A 24,357-nucleotide genomic window follows, 5' to 3' on the forward strand; every position below is an offset into this window, starting at 1 on the left:
AGAAGACATGAATAGACACTTCTCCAAAGAAGACATTTAGATGGCCAACAGACACATGAAAAGATGCTCAATGTCACTCATCAGGGAAATACAAATCAAAGTCCCACTGAGATACCACCTCAAAACAATAAGAGTGGTTAAACTGAACAAATAGGGAAACTACAGATGATGGCGAGGATGTAGAGAAATGGAAACTCTGTTGCACTGTTGGTGGGAATGAAAACTGGTGAAGCTGCTCTGGAAAACAGTGTGGAGATTCCTCAAAAATTTGAAAATAGAACTACCCTATGACCCAGCAATAGCATTACTAGGATACCCAAGGGATACAGGACCGCTGATGAATAGGGGCACATGTACCCCCAATGTTTACAGCAGCGCTCTCAACAGTAACCAAATTATGGAAAGAACCTAAATTTCCATCAACGGATGAATGGATAAAGAAGATATGATTTATATATACAATGGAATACTACTTGGCAGTGAGAAAGAATGACATCATGCCATTTGCAGCAATGTGGATGGAACTGGAAGGTTATTATGCTGAGTGAAATAAGTCAGAGAAGGACAGATATCATATGTTTTCACTCATATGTGGATCTTGAGAAACTTAACAGAAGGCCAAGGGGGAAGGGAAGGGTAAAAATTAATTACAAACAGAGAGGGAGGGAGGCAAACCACAAGAAACTCTTAAATACAGAGAACAAACTGAGGATGGATGGGGGGTGAGAAAGGGGGGAATATGGGTGATGGGCATTGAGGAGGGCACTTGTTGGGATTAGCTCTAGGTGTTGTATGTAAGCCAATCTGACAATAAATTATATTTATTAAAAAGATAAAGACAAAAGAAAAATAAGAAAAATCACATATCAATTGATATGGAAAAGATATTTGACAAAATTTAACATCCGTGATGAAAATGATCAACAAAGAATAGATGGAAACTCTCTCAGCCTGATAAAGATTGTCTCCAAAAATCTACAGGTAATGTATTTAATGGTGAAAGACTATGAATATGTTCCCCCTAAAACTGGGAACAAGGCAAGGATGTTCACTTTTTTAAATGTTTATTTATAGGACTAGGAAGATGGTGGCATAGGAGGATGCTGGGCCCACCGGGCGTCCTGCTGATCACTTAGATTACACCTACACCTGCCTAAATAACCCAGAAAACCGCCAGAGGATTAGCAGAACGGAGTCTCCGGAGCCAAGCGCAGACGAGAGGCCCACAGAAGAGGGTAGGAAGGGCGGCGAGGTAGTGCACACTCCACGGACTGGCGGGAGGGAGCCGGGGTGGAGGGGCGGCCTGCCAGCCAAGCAGAGCCCCCAAGTCTGGCTGGCAAAAGCGGAGGGGCCGGACTGAGTGTGTTCTGACAGCAAGCGGGACTTAGCATCTGGGAGGTCATAAGTTAACAGCTCTGCTCGGAAAGCGGGAAGGCTTGAGGACAACGGGAGGGAGAGTTGCTGAGGCCCAGGACGGCAGAGCTCAGTTTGGCAGGGAACAAAGGCGCTTGCCAGTGCCATCTCCCTCGCCCATCCCCCAGCCAAAATCCCAAAGGGAACCAGTTCCTGCCAAGGAACTTGCTTGCTCCGCGCAAACACCCAATGCTGTGCTTCTGCGGAGCCACCCCTCCGGCAGTGGGTCTGACTCCCTCCCGCTGCCACAGGGCCCCTCCTGAAGTGGATCACCTAAGGAGAAGCGAGCTAAGCCTGCCCCTCCTGCCCCTGTGCACCTTGCCTACCCACCCCAGCTAATACGCCAGATCCCCAGCACCACAAGCCTGGCAGTGTGCAAGTAGCCCAGACGGGCCACGCCACCCCACAGTGAATCCCGCCCCTAGGAGAGGGGAAGAGAAGGCACACACCAGTCTGACTGTGGCCCCAGCGGTGGGCTGGGGGCAGACATCAGGTCTGACTGTGGCCTCGCCCAACAACTCCAGTTATACACCAAGCACAGGGGAAGTGCCCTGCAGGTCCGCACCACTCCAGGGACTATCCAAAATGACCAAATGGAAGAATTCCCCTCAGAAGAATCTCCAGGAAATATTAACAGCTAATGAACTGATCAAAAAGGATTTAAATAATATAACAGAAAGTGAATTTAGAATAATAGTCATAAAATTAATCGCTGGGCTTGAAAACAGTATAGAGGACAGCAGAGAATCTCTTGCTACAGAGATCAAGGGACTAAGGAACAGTCACGAGGAGCTGAAAAATGCTTTAAACGAGATGTAAAATAAAATGGAAATGTCCACGGCTCGGATTGAAGAGGCAGAGGAGAGAATAGGTGAACTAGAAGATAAAATTATGGAAAAAAAGGAAGCTGAGAAAAAGAGAGAGAAAAAAATCCAGGAGAATGAGGGGAAAATTAGAGAACTAAGTGATACACTAAAAAGAAATAACATACGTATAATTGGTATCCCAGAGGAGGAAGAGAGAGGGAAAGGTGCTGAAGGGGTACTTGAAGAAATACTAGCTGAGAACTTCCCTGAACTGGGGAAGGAAAAAGGCATTGAAATCCAAGAGGCACAGAGAACTCCCTTCAGACGTAACTTGAATCGATCTTCTGCACAAATTATCATAGTGAAACTGGCAAAATACAAGCATAAAGAGAAAATTCTGAAAGCAGCAAGGGGTAAACGTGCCCTCACATATAAAGGGAGACCTATAAGACTCGTGATTGATCTCTCTTTTGAAACTTGGCAGGCCAGAAAGGCATGGCAGGAGATCTTCAATGTGCTGAACAGAAAAAATATGCAGCCGAGAATCCTTTATCCAGCAAGTCTGTCATTTAGAATAGAAGGAGAGATAAAGGTCTTCCCAAACAAACAAAAACTGAAGGAATTCGTCACCACTAAACCAGCCCTACAAGAGATCCTAAGGGGAATCCTGTGAGACAAAGTACCAGAGACATCGCTACGAGCATAAAACATAGACATCACAATGACTCTAAACCTGTATCTTTCTATAATAACACTGAAAGTAAATGTACTAAATGCGCCAACCAAAAGACATAGGGTATCAGAATGGATAAAAAAACAAGACCCATCTATCTGCTGTCTACAAGAGACTCATTTTAGATCTGAGGACACCTTTAGATTGAGAGTGAGGAGATAGAGAACTATTTATCATGCTACTGGAAGCCAAAAGAAAGCTGGAGTAGCCATACTTATATCAGACAAACTAGACTTTAAATTAAAGGCTGTAACAAGAGATAAAGAAGGGCATTATATAATAATTACAGGGTCTATCCATCAGGAAGAGCTAACAGTTATAAATGTCTATGCACCAAATCCGGGAGCCCCCAAATACATAAAACAATTACTCATAAACATAAGCAACCTTATTGATAAGAATGTGGTAATTGCAGGGGACTTTAACACTCCACTTACAGAAATGGATAGATCATCTAGACACACGGTCAAAAGAGAAACAAGGGCCCTGAATGATACATTGGATCAGTTGGACTTGACAGATCTCTTTAGAACTCTACATCCCAAAGCAACAGAATATACTTTCTTCTCGAGTGCACGTGGAACATTCTCCAAGATAGATCATATACTGGGTCACAAAACAGCCCTTCATAAGTATACAAGAATTGAAATTATACCATGCATACTTCCAGACCACAATGCTATGAAGCTTGAAATCAACCACAGAAAAAAGTCTGGAAAACCTCCAAAAGCATGGAGGTTAAAGAACACCCTACTAAAGAATGAGTGGGTCAACCAGGCAATTAGAGAAGAAATTAAAAAATATATGGAAACAAACGAAAATGAAAATACAACAATCCAAACGCTTTGGGATGCAGCGAAGGCAGTCCTGAGAGGAAAATACATGCAATCCAGGCCTATCTCAAGAAACAAGAAAAATCCCAAATACAAAATCTAACCGCACACCTAAAGGAAATAGATCTGAGTTCTCACTCAGGTGTCGCATTTTGTGGAATCTTGTCTATTATATAAGCCTCAATGGCCTATGAAATGTGACTAATAACTGCCCACCCCCGGTCATTGTTAGGACAGAAATTGAACCATTTTTGATCTTGGACTTAACGAATTTTGTCATCTGAACAAAACACACTCCTCCTCACTGAAAACCTTTGTGGAAGGGAGAGGAGTTACATGATGTATGTCTTAGGGGGGCAGATTACATTATCAAAAGTTTTCAAGGTGCTTTTTGCATTTATGCATCTATTTAACAGTCTGGGCTGTACTATTCTACCTCATTTTACCTCTCCGGTAACTAATTCATTTCATTGAAATCTTGATCCTGAGGAGAATTGGCCTCTAGAATAATTACAGTGTCAGGTATTTCCCCACAGGATTATCCTGAGTTGTAGCTAGGTTTTAGAACTTTTTGTGGCAGCCCTTTTAGTGTTATGATCATCCTGATGGAGATTCTTGCCTTGTGCTGCTGCTGTCTTCCTCACCTGCCATCCCTATGTCCTCCTCACCTGCCATCCCCTCACAATGTGGCTTGTTTAGAATTTGGATGACTACCCAAGCTCACCCCCCATTTCCATTACTGTCCAATTCCCCCCATGCCAAGGTAAATGATGAGACACTGGTGTTGATTACATTTATCCATTTATTAAAATATTTTAAGAAGCAAAACTTTATTAACTTTGAGGACTGGTGTTCCATTTGGGGGGGGGGAGGAGGAATAGGCACACTTTTTGGACGTTTTCTTTCTGATTTTTGCTACTATCCCTAATTACCCTAGTTTCCTCCCCCAACCAGACCCTGGCCCTGCTGCTTATTTGCAGGGACCTCTGAGGAAGCAAAAAACACAAAACAGGAAACAACGTGGTTTACAGATTAGCAGAAATATAGACAAATCCAATTCCATAAACCATATAGCCAGTCAAGGTTCTTTACAGGATGGAATGGTGCTCATGGGTTTGGTTGTTTTGGTATTAGTTTCTACCTCTTATGAAGCTACAGTTCTTCTACCTCTGTCCTGAGGGAAGATGATGTTGACCCAAACTGTTTCTTCTTATGAACCTGAAACCTAAGTTTTTAAGTTGAAAATGTCTTCCTTATTCTTTCCTTGCACATTTGGACACAGCATAGGCCCTTTTTGGAGTGGGGATTGAAAGCTGCTGACCTTCTGTAGTACTGACACCAGAGGCAGTTGATGGCAGTCCAAAGCTATTGATATTCTCTTTCCCCACTATTCTTCCGGCCAAGAATTGCCCACTGAATCAATCCCTCAGAAAGTACTACCAAAAATGCAACCAAACCCCAGAACGTTAGCTCTTAATGGCATCTCTGAACATAATTAAGATGGATATTTGGTGTCTGATTCCACCACCTGAGCGACTGTATTACTGCAAGTATTTAACAATGAAGTTCTGAAAGGAGCTTATTCTTCTAGAGGCTTAGCCAGCTCCCCTTGAGAAAGAGATCACCACTTCTTGCTTTGCTTCCATGACAGGACATGCAAGAACAGGTGCTCAGCAAGCTGTCTTCCTTATGGCAATCAACTGGTAACTAGGCAATTTAGGAGGTAAGCAAATGATTTAGCAAGCCACACCTGCTCCTGGGTCTCATCAGCTATTGATTCTGCTCTATGAGTTGACTTCAACCTTAAATCCTAGTGGTTTCATTCAATATCATTTTGACTCTGTGGGAGGACAGGATGGGTGAAAGGGAATCCAGATGGTACCATAGAGCAACAGTAGCCTTACAATGTACAAAGACATATAGTAAGTCAGCAAAGTAGGCACAAGAGATGGAGCCCTATTACAGTTTACTATCATCGGTGATGAAAATAATTAAAGACACAGCCCTGCTTAGGCACTGCCAATATAAGGCTAGCCTCTCCTAGGACTTCCTTCTGATTCCCAAAATTTGCTCATTTGGAAATTTTCCATTTTGAAAAAGACTCTTCTGAGAAAAAAAATGTAACTTGGTACCCAACTCTGTGAGTGACTGTATGCAAGACTGTGTAAGCCACAGAGAAGCCAAGTCGGGCTGCAATGGTGACCTTGCTGATTTGATCTAATACCTCCTTCTGGGAAGAAAGAGTGATGCAGAGAAAGCCAAAGACACAGCAACAGCACAGTCCCCACTCAAATACATACAGTCAGTTAACCTATTCTGATGCTCAAATAAGTTTTAAATGTTTTCTCTCATCTTTTTCCACTAACTTTCTTCTCCAGTTGTAGAGCTAGGACTTTTTTTTGTTGTTTGGCACAGCAATCAGACGTCTGGGGACTATCCCCTTGTTAGTATTTTTCTCCTCACCCCTGTAGAGGTGGAACACAGGTGGCTGGTTTAAGTGGGCTAGGCTGGTGGAGTTCCAGAGTTGAGAACCAGTGCTTGGAGTCTGGATTGTGCACCTCAATGAACCAGCCAATGGACTGAGTCAGGTAATTGAGCACGCTGTTTGAGAAGTGGGGAAAGGCCAGTTTTCTGGCTTTCTCTTTATAAGTGGGAAGGGACACTTACCAAAAGTATGAGTTGAAGGGGATGGGGATGGGAATACAAGGGAGACCAGAGAGAACCTCTCTGGACAATGAGTTTGATTAGATTTGCCTGACTGGGTGCAGGCATTCAAAAAATGCTAATTGGGATTTGGAGCAACTTTTGCCTAGTTTGTTCCCATGAGAAATTTGGAGGAACCATGGGAGAAGCAGAGGCTTTTAGCCTCCATTTTCCCAGGCCTGTGTTGTTTCTGATCACTCTGAATGTCCCTTTGTACTCAAGGGAAAGGAGCAAGATGGGAGATTTGAAGGTGATTTGGGGACTGACCCAACAGCCTGTCCAGAAGACTCAGGCCAAGATGGAGCTTGTGGGGAAGGCCTAGGCTGTGACTTGTCAGGCAGTCCCTAGCTTAGGCATCTAAGTCACAGAGCTCAAGGCCTGGTTGCTCCATATAGTCTTTACTGGGGAATGGGACAGTACAGTTTGGGGCAGTTGCTGATGTAGAGTCCAGGACAAATAGAGCAAACAAGGCAGCATGCCAGCTTAGCCCCTTCTCTAGGGCATTGATGTTTTTGTTCCCCCTTCCGTGGCCTGGCTCAGAATTTTATAGAAGGGGGTCGTCAGAATCAGCTGGACTATAGATCCCAGCCACTTCTAAGACGCTGAAAATGCACCAAAATATTAGAAGCTCCACCAAGAACTAGGGCAGTTGGTAGAGGTGTGTATATGGGTGTATGATTATGGGAATTCGGGTGGGATCAAGGTGGGGAAGGATTCCTGGGTTAGCACAGTAAAGTATAGGGTCACTTAGAGTTCGAGTTGTACTTTCAGTTCTTTAAAATATATATATATATATAATGTATATATATATATAATGTATATATATATAATGTGTATATATATATATATATATATATATACACATCTTTATGTCTCTGTACATAATCTATACTGCAGCACAGCGGCAAAACATTTAGTTAAAAAACCCAGCAAGAATGCAGGCAAACACTCCATGGAGGCATGCAGGCTAGGATCAAGGCAGTAGCAGGGGATCCTGTATGGTTGCCATTGAGGTGAGTTCCAACCAGTGGGCCCACCCAGCCACCAGAGCACCACCTGGACATGTGCAAAGACGTACATGCACACATGGAAAAACACAAAGAGTTTTCAGAGAATGCAGTCACCATGTCTACAAGAAACGATTTCACATGGTAATTGTAACAGGCAAGTGGACAAGCCCCCAGGACCTAGTTCTCATCTTAATAAGCCAACTAGAAGATGCCTCCTAAAGTTACAAATTGCAACTGGCAGGAACTGGGGGAGAAACAACCAAGCCTGGCTGGCCTCACCCCTCTCCTTATCTCCCTGAGAGTATTTCTTTCTTTCACTCATTCCCTGGTATCAACAGTTTCTCTGCTCATCAGAGAAGACCATTCCCAAATTCCCTGAACAAGTGAACTTTCTTGAATCCTTTGTAGATCCCAGGCCATTCATAATGAGCTTATCCCAATTAAATACTGTAGTTGCTCAAGATGCACAGAGGAGAACTGAACAAGACAACTCGGAACAAGAATCTTTGGCCAATAAGAAAATGTAAACCTCTAAGGAGACCTGATTGAGTCCAGGAAAAGCATATTAGTGTAAAGAATTGGAGACTCTTTCTTGGTGGTGCTCATGTTTGTTCTGAAATAATTTAGTCTAGCCTGTATTGAGGTTTTGAGAGTTTTGTAGAATTCTAAACATTGTGAGTTCTCCTTCCAGATTTTAAGGACTACAGTTGAAATCTTGATGTTGGAGGATCATCTTTTGCTTCATCTTCATGATTTCTGCGATGCCACAAACTTCCTTTAGAGAAAAAACAAGTATACAAATAATGAGGTTAGCACATTGCCAGATACCCAAATGTGTGGACCCTAAAGAGGCCCAACAAGAGTCTGTTAGGAGACAGACTGGTTTGTTCCTATTGTACCAACTGGCTCTGAACCATCTAAAAATACTAGCCGAAACCACGTGTGGCAAACACAAATGGGATGCGTTCTCAGAACCTGATAATCCATGGAACTGCTATTGACCCCTTCAGAGTTTTCAGAAAGACTCTCAAACACCATGGTCTCCAACTGGCAGATTCTTAGGAAATCAACCCAGTTAGACCAAACCTGAGAAAACATAGCTTGATCCAAGAAATTCTCTCTTGGCATCTGTGCAGACTCTCATTTCCTCAAAAACAAACAAACAGCCACCCTTTCATGTCCATTATTGGTATATCTTTCAAGCTTTCAGGTTGTCTAGGCTCCAAATTTAGGAAAGACCACTGACATCAGAATTGGCATAACTGACAACTCTAGAACCTTCTTTTGAGCCCCACTGACATATCAATAACACTTAAGTCCAACTCTGAAGAAGGGGTGAAACCAAAATTCAAATGATAAAATATAGTAAACTTGAATTTCCAGGGATTTGCAGATGAATAGGTTTAGATTGGTCACAGAAACTACTCTTCACCTTGTAGGTGCCCAGCACTGACACCCCCAAACCATATCAAACAATACTGCTTTCTGGAGCACAACCAAAAGCTTGTAGCTGTATTTGACTGTGAGAGTGATCTAAGTATGACTATTTTGCCATACTTTATTGACCAAGCACAGGAATGGGTCAAGGAGAAAAGTAACTGCCTGTTCCCATCTTTCTCTTCAGCTGTCTGTATCACAGAGACCACACAGCATGCTTACTTCTCAGGTTGTCCCACTGCCAGTGTCAATATCACTTTTTAACTCACACTTTGTCTAAGAGGTTGCTTGGCATTGCCTAAGGTTGGCTCCCAGTCCATCTCCTCCTCCATTACTACCATACCCGTGAATATTTCTAATGGGAGATTTAGGTCCCTGGGAGGTTCCCAAGCTTCTGGGAAAGTCTTCATGACCCCTATGCCTGTGGGGGGCACTTACCAATAAAACCCTGGACTCCTTGGCCTGATTTAGGCTTGTCTCCCTCTTCTACCTTCTTCTTCCCCAATTTGGGGAACTTAACTTTCAACTTGATGCTTCTGCTGTCAGTGTCTGAAGATTTTTCCTGGGAAACCACAGCAAGAGGAAGGTCAACATTAGTTGCCTAACATTCAGAAACAATTCCTAGAGACCTGGCAAGTTGCTGAACAAGGATGACTGCAGAAAGCAGACGGATTTGCTATCTATCCAGGCATTGGAAACTAGTCCCATCCCCTAAGAAGGCAAATGATCTTTACCAAGATCCTACTCTATGCCAGGTGCCTTGATAAGTGCTTTAATAAATACTCTAAGTCCCCAAACAACCTTCAAGGTGGATATTTTCATCACTATTTTAGAAATGAGGAAGCAATGGCTCAGAGAGGTAAAATATTTTGCCTGAGGTCATTTGGATAGGGATTGGAAGGGTGAGCTTGCTAGGAGAACTGCTAGCTCATATGGCACCTCTGCATGAATTAGAAAAAGGCACCCCTTCTTCCATACATATGGTTTGGTGAGCTGCAACATACTTCTTGGCCAAATACCTTCATATATGGAAGAACCTGCCTCACAGGCCACCTGCTTCCTTGTCTGGAATGCAAAGAGTGTTCTCCACACATAGCTCTTAATTATGAATGTGGATTCTCTGCTGTACAGATCATCTTTAATTCCAGCCTAGCCTCCTAGTCCTCTCACTCCTGCTAAAGTGTACTTATTTTACTACTAGTTTTAATAAAGCATAATTCCCAGGTTAACTTTGTTGCCAGAAAGTTCAGCCAAACACATTCCAAGAAACTTTGGGATTTTCTTCTCAAGATATTTATACCTCCAATCCTCTCCATTAGAAGAAGAGTATAAACCTGTCTTCCTCTTTTTCCTGATCTCTCTAAAAATGACAGCATCCTCACAGCTATATGGTAGCCACTGCTGCCATGCTTGATTTTCTTTCAAGCCATACACCTGCTAAGGGAAGGCACTGAGAGAGCCTGCTATGCTCCCTGAGTGGGAGGGACAGGAAGTAGCAGAGAGAGGTGTTTTAACCACCATATAGCCTGGGCACCAACCACTTAGAACAAATGTTGGATGCACACAACTGGTATTGGCCATAATTGTATGTGCCAGATGAAATCTAATTCCTAGTAGCAGGTATTAGGCAGGGAGGGGGAATTATGACCAGAGAACAGCATAGAAAAAAACAATATTGCTTATTCTTTCCTAATAACCCCCTGCCACAGAATAGTTCTTCTTTTTGGTTATTTACACAAGGTCATCTAGTTTTCAGTGTGCTTTCCACCATGTCCTGTATGCTTATGATGAGGAGATGGGTGGAGGAGGCTACTTTAAGCTCAAGCTGAAAGCCACTACTTGGACGCCTTTTGCTACATCAGTCACTGTGTCCTCCTGGTCCACACTGGAAAGGAGGGAACCAAGGAAGAATCCCTCTTCCTCATTATTTCCTAATCCCCAATTAACACACCTCTGAAACAAGGATTGAATTCATCCAGTTGATCTCAGATAGCTTTTGAAACTCCTTATTCATGGTATCCAGGGTAGTTTGCAGTGTGGTTTCATCCTCAGCACTTCTCAGCTGGCAAAGACAGGAAAATGAGTGGGTGTCCAACTCCTAACACCCTGTCTTCATAAACTCTGGCTGTCTCCCACACTCCCAGTCCCTGCTAGTGGCCATGAGACCACAGGGTATTTCTTTGGGTAGCACTTGTATATCCTTTGGTCATGGGGTCAATAGAAAGTGTAGCTAGCTCTTTACTTTCTCAATAGGGAGATCCAGGAAACAACCATATTGTGGTGATTTCCTTGGGTCTGGGCTTGCTCACAGTCTGGCAAGCAGAGAGGTCCTTTGATCAGTACCAATGAACACTTGAATTATACTCCTACAGCTTAGGATCCAGAACAAAGGTCTTATCCCTGACCCTCAAATCCCTGGAGACATCAAAGTGTCCCCCTAAATAACAGCTACCAATTTCTAACACATGCTGTATGTCAGGCATTATGCCTACATGATATTCTATCTTTCCAATAACTTTATAATACCTTACAAGGTACTATTCTTATTTTATAGGCAAGAAAGCAGACTCAAAGAAGTTTGGTGATCAAGATCACATAGCTAGACAGAAACTCAGATATGTTTAACTCTGTAGCCCACCCTATACACCACACTTCCCAGAAAGGATATGTGGGGTGGTCAGATGCTGAGGGGAATCTTTATTACACAGTCACCACAATTTAAAGGCTACTTTGTGAAGCAAGGAGAAGGCTAGAGAGAGACTGGCTCAAATTTTCCCTTTCTGGCAGAGAAGGTCTGCCTCCCCAAGCTGTGCTTTAGCCCCCAGCTAGTCACTGTTTGTAATTAAGAAATGAGATCCAGATGGCTTTTCCCATAGGTTCAGCAAACAAAGCTTAAGCATTCCCTAACAACCCACAGAACCCACTGGATGAACACTTTAGAGTCTATGGAGAGTTAAAACGAATTCTTCTGGGACCATCTCCAATTTAGAAGAACCAAGTCATAGACTAGCAACATAGTTGAAATAATTTCCCTTAGTGAGCTCGGAGAATAGATGCATGTTACTATCATCAGCCCGGACATGCTTTCCAGCCCACCTAACTTGGCCTCACCTCTCCTCCCTGTCATATACTTTACTTTCAATCTGGCATTTATGTGGCTTCTAGCTGTGCATGGGCCACTTGATCCTCCAGCCACAAACAGAGCCTTGCCCACTGTCACAAATGAGGGGCAGGTGAATAGGTGGGGGATGGGGTTGGAGATTATGGTCCATCAGGATGGGATATGAGAGAGAAACAAGTCAGTGATGACAAATAATCTTTTGTGTTTGCTTTACAAGTAATGATTTAGGACAGTACAGAGTAGCCCAGATGCATGGGACATGTGTATGCAGATGGCAGTGGGATGGGGGATAGGAGGTGTCAGGTAGAAATGGCTATCACTTCAAGGTAAGGGAAAGGGGCAGGGAGTCCATAGGGGCATACTTACCAGCAATGCTCAAAAGGGGTTTGGTGGTCAACCCAAAGCCACAGAGAAGAAATAGGGATTTGGGACCTTGGAAAATGATTTCTAATCTTAACAGGAGAATAATAAAATGGCTTCCTAATGACTTCCTATTTAGCATCCAGAGACTCAGGCTCAAAATATTGTAGGTTGGTGGGACTGAATCTCATGCTCTATTCTCCTATCCTTCTGGCTGTATTGGAGACATTGTCCAGGAATTTTCTCTGAGGTAAATGTGCAAAGTGACTCAGAGGACTTTGTTGCTTATTTCTTAGTTCCTATTCTAACACATCACTGGCCATACATAGCATAAGTGAGGTTGCCAAATAAAGAAAGTGGGAGTTACTGGGTGGGATTTACTTCATCATAAGTCTACATCACTCTGCCAACACTGAGCTCCTTACTGCCCTCTTTCTTCAAGGGGAAGAATAACAACACCAAAATGAAATAAGCTTTATTTCCATGCCACCTCTGACATAGTCTTTCTGGAGATATGTGGACATTCTTAGCTGCTGCCTGTCCCCTGGTCTCATTTAGATGTGTGTAATGTGTGTGTGGTCATTATCAGGCCTTTAACCTGTGTTAAGTGTGGTATATTCTCAATTTGGGTTATTGGCTGGCACAAACCAATTTTCATGCCATGAGCTTCAAGAAAGCCTGAGTGGCAATGAGAGGCCAAGCTCTCATATTTCCTGCTGCTCAGACTGGAAAGGCCATTGAGCTCTGCCTATGTATAGAACGTACTTCTGTTGCTGTTGCTTAAGGCTGAAAGATTCTAGCTTGGGCTCAGATGCTAGGACAGCCTGGCCTGATTGCCTTAGCCATTCTGCCACCTGTGCAGTGTGCCAATTAGATGTGCAAATGGAAAAGGGGAAGTGGATGCACTTCTTTCAATATCAACTCAGAAGCCCCTCTTCAAATAAACCTTAATTAGATAAGAGGCAAGAACAGCACCTGCCTCACGGCTTTAGCAGCCAACCCAAAAATGGGGTGGTCACGATCAGTTGACTCATCAGAGCACACTCGTGAAGTGTGCCTATGGGCTTTGCATTATAAGAAACATTCAACTATTCTTATAGCTCAAAAACTGAGTGTCAGTCCATTTTTCCTAACACTAATAAAAATGTACCATCTATCAGGCTGGTACTAGGTTCCAGGCTAGCTATGTACTTAATATACAACAGTTAATTTAATTCTCACAACCTGGAGAGGTAGAGATTACAATTACTATTTTATAGATAGGGAAACTGAGACCCAGAGATGTGATGTTACTTCACACAGCTAGTGTTATGTATTCAACTGTGTCTCCCTCCCCGCAAGAAAGATGTGTTGAAATCCTAGCCCCCAGTACCTCAGAATATGACCTTATTTGGAAATAGGGTCATTGCAGTGAGGTCATACTGGAGTGGGGTAGGCCCTGATCCAGTGTGACTGGTGTCCTTATAAGAATATGGTCATATGAAGACAGAGACACAGGGAGAATACCATATAAAGATGAAGGATTGTAATGCATCTACAAGCCAAGGAACATCAAAGATTGCCAGCCAGTCACCAGAAGCTAGGAAAGGGCAAGGAAGGATTTGCCTACAGTTTTCAGAGGGAATATGGCCCTGCTGACACCTTGATTGTCTCCAAAACTATTAGACAATAAATTTCTGTTGTTTTAAGTTACCCAGGTTTCAGTACTTTGGTACATCAGCCTTAGGAAACTAATACAGTTAGTAAGTGGCAGATTTTGGATTTGAACCTTGAATTTCCCACATGGTGACAAATGTATTTGGAAACTTGGAAGATTTAAAGCAACTCAAAAGAGCTCACCCTTTTCTACTGAAGCTGTGTTATGTATGATGAGAACACCCTACTTTTGATTGGCTTGGTCTGGACCCAGGAGACATGTGTCAGAGAAGGAGAGACTTTTTTTTTCAAGGATATGGTAGTCCCTATGGTTTAGCATAACCTGTGAACTGATACAATCAATGACAATCCTGGGTGAGGATGACACATCAGGGACTTCCAGGGTAAGCATCTGGCCAAAATGTTCCTACATTTCTTCCAATACTCTGGAACCAAGCATAGAACATGACCACCTTCAGATGGGATACTTTGCCTCCCTTATTCCAACCCCCTCCACTCACCAAGTTTTCATCCAGGAAAGCTTTGGTGTCATCGTAGAGCCCTTTAAGACTAAATGTAACATCTACTGCATCGTTTCTGCTTAGAGTCTGAGAGGAAGAGAAAGGAAAAGAACGGAAGGGAAAGGACAAAGACAGGGGAGTTGGTTAGTAAGCATGCAGCTGGCTTCTCTGTAGGAAAGTAGGAGAAGGCTAGTAGGATGTGGCTGTAGGTGAAAAAGTAATTTTCAAAATATAGTACAACTAGTATAGCATGGGCATCAACCAATCAGAACTGACAGAACCAGAGGTGTCAACTACTGGTACAGCTTTATTGGTGTGTCCTACGAAGTGGTGCAGCACACCTTGGCATTTGGCACCATTGATCAAGTGCTGTGGATATAGTGAAATAGGAAGTATGTAAACCAGAGAGTAAATCTGATGCTACTTGTTGCTGATATACTACAATCATCTTCCCCATGGTAGGTGCGGTTGAGTCCAACCATCTCTTTTTGAAACTCCAGGCTTATTCTCTTCACAGGATATGCAAAAGCTAGCTATTTATTACTTTATACACATAGTATAAAATGTGGTACTAAAACATTCTGCTGTCTGACAAGTCCACTTTTGTGTTTCTACAAAAAAATACAGAAGCCTCTCAAAAGGAGATTAACTTAGAATATTTCAAGTTCAGGTTTATTTTACTTTTGGAATTGAAAAATAAATGCATCACTTCCTGTAGATTATAAAAATGCAAAATAACATAATTATTTTAAAATTTTAAATTAAGCTGCCTGAATATAAATTTACTTCTGATATAAATATGTAATGAAATATTACATAATCCGTATTACTTTTGACAATTAAATTTTTGTTAATGTTTTCCACCAATTGTTTTAATTTTTCAAATATATAGGCACCTGAAGATTCACTTGAAATTCTATCAACTAATGATAATTTATAGCATTCTTTAAATCAGAAGAGAAGGGTGGTAGATTTCCCAATTCATTCATTATAGCTTCATGAGTGTGAAAAATATTCAGCTTAATAGTAGCATCACTTAAGGGTCCAAATTTATTGTATACCAGTGATTCTTTGACTTCTTGAGTGTAAAGAAGTGGTGGTAAATTAAAATAAGCATAAGAAAAATCTCTACCAAGAATTTACATTATGTCCAAGAAAACAGATACACTCAAAAACAAATTATAAAACCTACTTTAAATTTTAATGTGGCCAAATTACTGAAATGTAAAACCAAAACAAAACAAAAAACCTAAATTTACTGATCATGTCTTTTTAAAATGAAAGATGTAGTATAAAGTAAAAATCAGAATAATTGGAGAATTCTCTAGTAGCTTAAATCAAATAAACTTTTCAAACAAATCACTTGCTCATTAGGAAATAATAAATAAAAGAAACTCCAGGCTTTGAGTTCCAGGCCTCCACCAAGATATGGCCTAAAATAAATAGGTAATCCACATTTCAAGAGGCCCTGATCCTATATATGGCCCTTTTGTATTATTTGTCTAGCATTAAAGTTACTTTTTAAAAGAATCACTTAAATCTCCCAGCAATGGGTAAAGTCGTGGGATGGTACATTTAACACCAAGTATCCTAATCTGGACCTTACCCTCAAGAGGCAAACCAACGCAGCCTGGAGCTCAGGTTTCAACGACAGGCATTGCCTTAACAGGTTATACAGGGATCCACCAGAGATGAGGAAGTGCCAATGCCAAGTTTCTATCTATTGGCTATTTCTTCCCTGAGGCCAGTGTGGTTGATAGCTATCAGGAAGAGGGCTAGTTCTCAGGCTGATGAAATCTGCTATGGGATTCCTCTCCCTCCCCGCCCAGCCATTCTGGACCTGTAACAAGCCAAGGAATACCTGCCCTCCCTTCCACTCTATAGACCAGTTTCCTGCCATATCATTTGCCCAGTTTCTCCACCCAGCCTCTGGCTCACTTTCCTTCACTTTCACCTTCTTACCTATTTGGTTTCACTCCTTTTCTTCATCTGCCCCTTCCTTTCTTACCTCATTGGGAATGCAGGAAGCTGCACCTGCCTCATTGCCACTGTCTTGGCTGTAAAATATGTCATTCAGGATGTTAGTACTGGCATTCACAGAATCCATGAGGACAGACACATGCTGGTGGATCTTGCTCAGGTCAGTAAGTCTGTAATAAAACAAGAACAGATAAATGGGTCTGGAAATTCTAAAAACAAACTTCTGACGTGGGGTGCTGGTGAGAGGTGAGCTGAGGATAGAAATGAGAGCCCTGGGTATTCGAGTTGGGTAGGCAACTATGCCAGAAAATGTTTCTGTTCTTCTCTAGGTACATGTCTTTTTTGATCCTTGTCTCACCTGAATTAGATGCTGGATGCTTTGGGTGAGTGGGAGACCAGGCTAGAGAAGGGTAGCTGACTCCAAGAACTCTGGGGCCCTCCTGATATTTAAGGGCAAGGATAAATATTCTTAGTCTTATTGGGCCTGAGGTAGCAGGAGATCAAAGCTCATCTCTGGGGCTAAAGGGAGAGGTTCAAGCTGGCTTATGCTAAGCCAAAGACTATTTTCTGCCTAGATTGTCAGGGTCCCTGTCAATCTTCAGGGCTCTGGAAAAGACTCCTTTCCTAGGCCAGGCTCTCTAGTAGCCAACACAGACAAGTGTCCCTATCTGTTCTTGGGATTCCCAGCCCTGTATTTGGGTCAGTCTACTTACTTGCTGATGAGGTTTTCTGCAAGCTGAACTAAGTGCTGCATCTGGGCATACTCTTCATCAGAGAGGCTATCCTGAGATTCCTGGGAGTCCAGTTGGGGTTGAGAGGCAGCTTGAATTTCACTATGTTTGTACTCCCACATTTTCATTGAGTTCTCAAAGTCCTGGAAATGAAGATGGTGGCATATCCTGGTGATTGCTATAGCTAAGAGGGTACATGGCAGATCTGTTTGTGAGTCTTATATTTGTGGGTATGGTGGGTAAAGGAGAAAGAGGACCCCATCCATTCTGCTATACACTCATCTACACACATCCACATCTATCCTTCATTTTACTTCATTTTACTTACTCTTTCCTACTAGGCACTATTAAATTTTGTTGTTGTTGTTGTTGTTACTGTGCTGCATCTTGAGACAACATGCTTCAGTCAGATAGATGTTAACCTTCCAGAAGCTCTTATATGAGGGCATCACAATCATAAGACAGTGGAACACCTTTCATGCTCCCTTCTTTGCCAAATCTAGGCCACATGTTGTGCCGGATTTTAGAGCCAGACATATCTAGTTTAATTTTGAATTATGCTTCATCATTTACTGGTTGTGTGACCTTCAGCACATATTATTTAACATTTCTGGTTTTCATTTTCATCACCTGTAAAATGGAAATAAGAGTATCTACCTCATAGGATTGTTGGGAGTACCTGGGAGACTACATGTGACTAGCACAAAATAGGCAGTTTGTAAACTAGACATCCCCTCCCCTCTCTATTACTGTTTCTATGGGCTGTTCACAGATTAGAGTGGAAGAAAGCCTCTAAGTACTGAATATCTGATCATTAATGTCTTCTTTCTAGCTTTAGATGCTTTGACTTAAATGGGTGACATTTGTGAATGCAGCATTTTGAAACTTAGAGGAACCTAAAGACCATATTCAATGAAGAATCTCTTGTTGAAGATTTCTTTAGCACTTTAACTTTAGCACTCTGTGCAGTAGAGGGAGCAAAATAACTGTCCAAAACCAAAGGAGGGAGCTCCTTGTCTCACTCTCTTCTTTTGGATAGTGGTTTGCAAATGTCAGTATATAGCAGAATGTCTCAGAGAGCTTGTTTACAAATGCAATTCCCAGGAAGTACCCACCCCCATTCTGATTCAGTGGGTCTGGTGTGGGACCCAGGAATGTGCATTTCTAATAAGCACCCAAGGTGACTCTGATATAATTGGCATGCAGACCTCCCTTTGAGGAATTCTGCTTGATGGAAGTATTCAATACTCAAGTGATAGCTGTAGATGAGACAATGTAGGAGAAAGATGAGACTTTCTTTCTTACCCGATCTCTTGTCAACATTTGGGCGGCATTCTTGTATCTGATCTTGATAAGTCCTGGCCTCTGAACCCAGGCCTCCCCATCCACCTGAACTGGGATACCTTCTTCACCATCAATAGTTATCATCACCTCACGGCACTGCCAGAGAAGACGAGGGAGAATGGGGGAGAAAAATGAGGTAACCGCTACAGACCAATCTGATAATCCCACAGTAATGGCCTTAATGTGTATCTGAAGCAGGACTGGCAAGGATGTGAATCAGTTTATCTCAGGGAAAAACATCTGTTTCCTATGGGCTTTTTGCTCCTTTTGGTCCCCACAAACTCTGTTTCCAACCTTAGCCAGCACCTTCCCACCCACCAAATAATTTCCCTCTACCCTGGCACTCTTACACCTAGTTAATTCGTGGGAGTACTCCACATTCTAAGTTGTAGCCACAAAGCCCAGCCTTTTTCTGATGCCTACCCAGCCCCTGCCTACCTGGGCGATACGATGATGATGCAGGTTAATGATACGGGACATTGCCATTTGTACGGAGCCAAAGATAGCCACTACCTCCAGCTTCCCATCATCTATTGCAGGAGCCTCATATTCCTGAGGAGGAAAAACTGTGTCATTCCACCCTTGAGAGACCCCTTATCTATCACAAGCACATATGCTTTTAAGGATCCTGGTGAGAATTTTTCTAGCTCATGAAGAGTAGAAAAACTACATATTAAAAGGGGAGAGATGAGGTCAGGAAGCCAATCTGGGAAAAGGGCACTGAGATAATAATTTTTAGCCCCTTTTGAGATCACAACTCTTAGCTGGTTCCTCACTGTCCAATCTAGCATCATAAATCCCCAAGGCCAGTCCCACTGCCCTGATAACCTTGGGTGAGCTCAGAGAAAAGGGACCATGGCAAATTTCCCAGGAGATTTTATTGACAGAACTCCTTGGAAAAGAGAGAAATCTTTCAAAGATCTTTCAGGCAGGCCTAGGAGTAGAAAATTTGAAGTCTGGGCAATATTAAGAATTGGTTTGATCCTGAGGTCTTTGGTTGATTCCGGAAGGGTAGTTGCCTTTTACAAAGGCCCTGATCATATATCTGGGCTAATAAATGTTCCCAGTCTACCTCCTATTTCCTCAGTATCTACTTCCTACACCAGTCAGTGCAGCTACCCTTTATGAGAGACCTTAGAGAGGTTAAGCCTTTTCCTTCCCTGATCCTTGTTCCATACTCACTGTGGTTGCTGTGCTGCTGCCCCAAAAGTTGACACCCCCAGCATAGCTGGTAATGTTTAGCACTACGATGCCTTGCAGGTTTGGCAAGGAGATGGCTTCTCCATCACACTGAAAGAAAAGAGTAGTTCTCATTGGTTGGCCCTTCAGATACCAGTATGAAGGGACATTTACAGATATGGGGGGAGGGCTCTGTTTTCTCTTCATGCTATCATTTTCTAATCCATAAAATGGAAATCTATCCTCATGCCTTCCTCCCTTGAGCTGCGAGGGAGGATCAGAGTTAAAGCTTGGGAAGAACAAAAGATATAGGGGAAAGTTGGTTCCCAAAGTAATGAGATTTCCTTTCTCCATGTCCAGGAAGTATTTCCCTCTTTTTGCACTCACCTCCAGGTGTATTCGTTCTTCTAGTTTCCTATAAGAGTGCTGCAAAAGTTCCTTGCTTCCCAGAAGGCCATACCACATCTTGTTCTTTAGGCGGCTACTATGGGGAGATAAAGGTAGAGAAAGATAGTCAGAGGTTGAATAATATAAAGATAAATGAATGAACAAAAGCAAGAGGAGACACCATCTTATTCTTCAAGTGCCTTCCTTTTTAAAAAAGTTTTTAAAAATTGAAGTATAATTAACATACAGTGTTATATTAGTTTCAGGTGTACAATATAGTGATTCAACAATTCTATACATTACTCAGGGCTCATCTTCAATCCCCATCACCTATTACACCCATCCTCACCCCCCAACCTCCCCTTTGGTAGCCATCAGTATGTTCTCTATACCTAAGAATCTGTTTTTTGGTTTGTCTCTTTTTTCATTGTTCATTTATTTTCTTAAATTTCTTAAATTCCACGTATGAGTGAAATAATATGGTATTTGTCTTTCTCTGACTTATTTCACTTCGTATTATACTCTCTATATCCATCCATGTTATTGCAAATGTCAAGATTTAATTCTTTTTTATAGCTAATATTCCATTACACACACACACACACACACACACACACACACACACACCCCACACATCTTCTCTATCCATTCATCTATGGATGGACACTTGGGTTGCTTCCATATTTTGGCTGTTGTAAATAATGCTGTAATAAACATAGGGGTGCATATATCTTTTTGGATTAGTGTTTTCATTTTCTTTGGGTAAATATACAGTAGTGGACTTAATGGATCATATGGTAATTCTATTTAATTTTTTGAGGTACCTCCAAACTGTTTTCCAAGTGGTTGAACCAGTTTGCATTCCACCAAAAGTGAAAGAGCGTTCCTTTCTTTCCACTTCCTTGCCAACACCTGTTTCTTGTGTAGTTCATTTTAGCCATTCTGATAGGTATGAGGTGGTGATGATGTTTTGATTTGCATTTCCCTGATGATTAATAATATTGAACGTCTTTTCATGTGTCTGTTGGACATCTGGATGTGTTCTTTGCAGAAATGTCTATTCACATCTTCTGCCCATTTTAACTGGATTATTTGTTTTTCTTGTGTTGAGCTGCATAAATTCTTTATATATTTTGGATACTGACCCCTTATTGGGTATATCATTGGCAAATATCTTCTCCCATTGAGTAGGTTGTCTTTTTTGTTTTGTTGATTTTTTCCCTTGCTGTGCAAAAGCTTTTTGATGTAGTCCCAATAGTTTATTTTTCCTTTTGTTTCCCTTGCCAGAGGAGACATATCTATAAAGATGTTGCTATAGACTATGTCAGAGAAATTATTGGCCTGTGCTCTCTTTTAGGATTTTTATGGTTTCAGGTCTCACATTTAGGTCTTTAATCCATTTTTAGTTTATTGTTTTATATGCTGTAAGAAAACGGTCCAGTTTCATTCATTTGCATGTAGTTGTACAGTTTTCCCAGAAAAATTTGTTGAAGAGAATTTTTCCTATTGCATATTCACACCTCCTTGGTTGTAGATTAATTGACCATATAATTGTGGGTTTATTTCTGGGCTCTCTATTCTGTTCCATTGATCTATGTGTCTATATTTGTGCCAGAACCATCTTCAAGTGCCTTCTTATAGAAAGGAGTCATGTCAAATGGTAACTGAACACAAGAGGGGATGCTAGGATAATATAAAGGGTATCCCTATGCAAACACCTGCTGAAACGGGTTCCTGGGCACCCTGGAAGCCCCAGCATCCCCCCAATTTGCTGATTTTCCTTGATGTTGATATTAGCTCAGACTTGGAAGAGATAGGCTATATTCAGAAAGCAATACTCATAAAAAGCTATGAGCGTAACTGGTTTATACACACCAGCTAGCCTGGAAAGTGCCATTCCAGGAGCATAAAATTTCAGCTGCTTGGGATCAATTTCATTAGAAACATGTGACTCTTATACTGCCATATATTTGAAACGTAACCTTTCTGGGAAAATGGAGGGATTTCCAAGACCTGTATATCAAGCCCTTAATTCAGTGCTATAGAATAGGGCTAAGCTTACTAGGCAGATTATAAAGGAGGAGCCAGTGGAGAGAATGTGGGACAGCCAAAGGATATTGGGAGACTTGGGGAGGAGGTGGGAAAGACAGGGTTCTACTGACTATAGGATATCTGATAAAAACAGGCAGGGGACTTACAATCACTATAAATGTTGGATAGAGTTTACTATAAACTTTTATTTTTATTTTTTTTAATTTTAGAGAGAGAAAGAGAGCATGAGTGAGGGAGAGGGGCAGAGGAGACACACACCCACACACACAGAGAGAGAGAGAGAGAGAGAGAGAGAGAGAGAATCTTAAACAGGTTCCATGCTCAGTGCAGAGCCTGACATGGGGCTTGATCCCATGACCCTGGGATCATGACCTGAGCTGAAATCGAGAGTTGGACACTCAATTGACTGAGCCACTCAGGTGCCCTACTATGAGCTTTTAAAGTAGAGCCACGATGAGTCACTACAAAGCATGAGTCTTGAAATGCAAGAAAGCTAGCACAAAATTACTTGGGCTCTCTTTGAAACCATAAGTTCTCTGGGCAATCTAGTTTTCTCATTTATAAAAATAGGAGTTCAGTCATATGGAAATTCAAAATACCTAGAACAACCAAAACAATTCTGAAGAAGAACAAAGTTGGAGGACTTTCATCTCCCAATTCCAAAACTTATTATAAAGCTACAGTTATAAAGATAGTGTGAAGCTAGACATATAGAATACTGGAACAGAAGTGAGAGGTTAGGGGAAAAAAACCTTACATTTATGATCAATTTATTTTTGACAAATGTGCTAACGCAATTCCTTGGGGGAAAGGATAGCTTCAAAACTGGTGATATGGTAATTGGATATTCATGTGCAAAAAGATGAACCTAGACCCTTACCTCACACCATACACAAAAACTAACTGAAAGCAGATCATAGACTTAAATGTAAGAGCAAAAACAACAAAAATTTTGGGAAAAACTTAGGAGCAAATTTTTGATACTTTAGGTTAGGCAAAACTTTTTTAGATGTGGCATCAAAAGCATGGTCCATAAAAGAAAAAACTTGATCAGTTGGAACTCATCAAATTTTAAACTTTTGTATTTCAAATGATACTACTGAGAAAATTAAAAGATAAACAACAAAAAAAGACAAGCAACAGAATTAAATCTTGCCATTTGCAACCACATGGATGGACTCAGAGGGTATTATGCTAAGTGAAATAAGTCAGACGGAGAAAGACAAATACTGTATAATTTCACTTGTATGTGGAATATAAAAACAAAATAGGGGTGCTTGGGTGGCTCATTGGTTAAGTTTCTGAGTTCAGCTTGGGTAATGATCTCATGGTTTGTAGGTTCAAGCCCCACATCAGGTTCTGCACTGACAGTTCAGAGCCTGGAGTCTGCTTCAGATTCTGTGTCTCCTTCTCTCTCTGCCTCTTCCTGGCTTTTGCTTTCTCTCTCTCTCTCTCTCTCTCTCTCAAAAATAAATAAATAAACATTTAAAAAATAAAAACAAAACAAAGCCAAAAAAGGTTCACAAATACAGAACATAAACTGGTGGTTTACAGAGGCAGATGTGGGTGGGAAGATGAGCAAAACAGATAAAGGGGATTAAGAGGTACAAACCTCTAATTATAAAACAAATAAGTCACAGAGATGAAATGTACAACATAGGGAATAGAGTCAGTAATATTTTAATAACATTGTGTAGTGACAAATGGTAACTACATTTATCCTGGTGAGCATTGAGCAAATGTATAGAATTGTTGAATCAATATGTTGTACACCTGAAACTAATATAACATTGCATGTCAATTATATTTCAATAATTAAAAAAGAAATATATAAAGTAGAAAGCAAAATTACCCTGCAACTGAATCTCTATGAAATAATCACTGGTAACATTGTCTTATAATTATAAATCTTTTCCTATATACATCTATGCATACCTATTTAAAAATGTTTACTATAAAATGAGTCATAAAAAAGACAGGCAACTGGAAAACACTATTTGCAAAGCACATATCTGATAAAGTACTTGTTCCTCAGCCCATGTCTGCTCTGAGAAAGAGGTTCTGGTGGCAGATGGCAGGGGTGGTGGGAGAAGGCATGCTTTTTTTTTACTT

The 24,357-nt window shown here is 41.5% G+C and overlaps 1 protein-coding gene across 1 annotated transcript in view; it reads right to left on the minus strand.

The window, feature by feature from the left end:
- Positions 1 to 7,368: 7,368 nt before the first annotated feature.
- Positions 7,369 to 24,357, minus strand: part of DGKK (diacylglycerol kinase kappa) — a 165,735-nt gene continuing 148,746 nt past the window's right edge. The window contains exons 19-28 of the mRNA XM_045471786.1: positions 20,194 to 20,290; positions 19,810 to 19,917; positions 19,066 to 19,179; positions 18,589 to 18,723; positions 17,266 to 17,426; positions 16,581 to 16,722; positions 14,573 to 14,659; positions 10,887 to 10,997; positions 9,374 to 9,497; positions 7,369 to 8,273 (exon numbers count right to left, since the gene is read on the minus strand). Coding sequence (XP_045327742.1) covers positions 8,200 to 8,273; positions 9,374 to 9,497; positions 10,887 to 10,997; positions 14,573 to 14,659; positions 16,581 to 16,722; positions 17,266 to 17,426; positions 18,589 to 18,723; positions 19,066 to 19,179; positions 19,810 to 19,917; positions 20,194 to 20,290 — 1,153 coding nt within the window. The 3' untranslated portion in view covers positions 7,369 to 8,199. The remainder of the gene's footprint in view (positions 8,274 to 9,373; positions 9,498 to 10,886; positions 10,998 to 14,572; positions 14,660 to 16,580; positions 16,723 to 17,265; positions 17,427 to 18,588; positions 18,724 to 19,065; positions 19,180 to 19,809; positions 19,918 to 20,193; positions 20,291 to 24,357) is intronic.

This window comes from Leopardus geoffroyi, chromosome X (assembly GCF_018350155.1).
Source record: "Leopardus geoffroyi isolate Oge1 chromosome X, O.geoffroyi_Oge1_pat1.0, whole genome shotgun sequence".
Taxonomy (NCBI): domain Eukaryota; kingdom Metazoa; phylum Chordata; class Mammalia; order Carnivora; family Felidae; genus Leopardus; species Leopardus geoffroyi.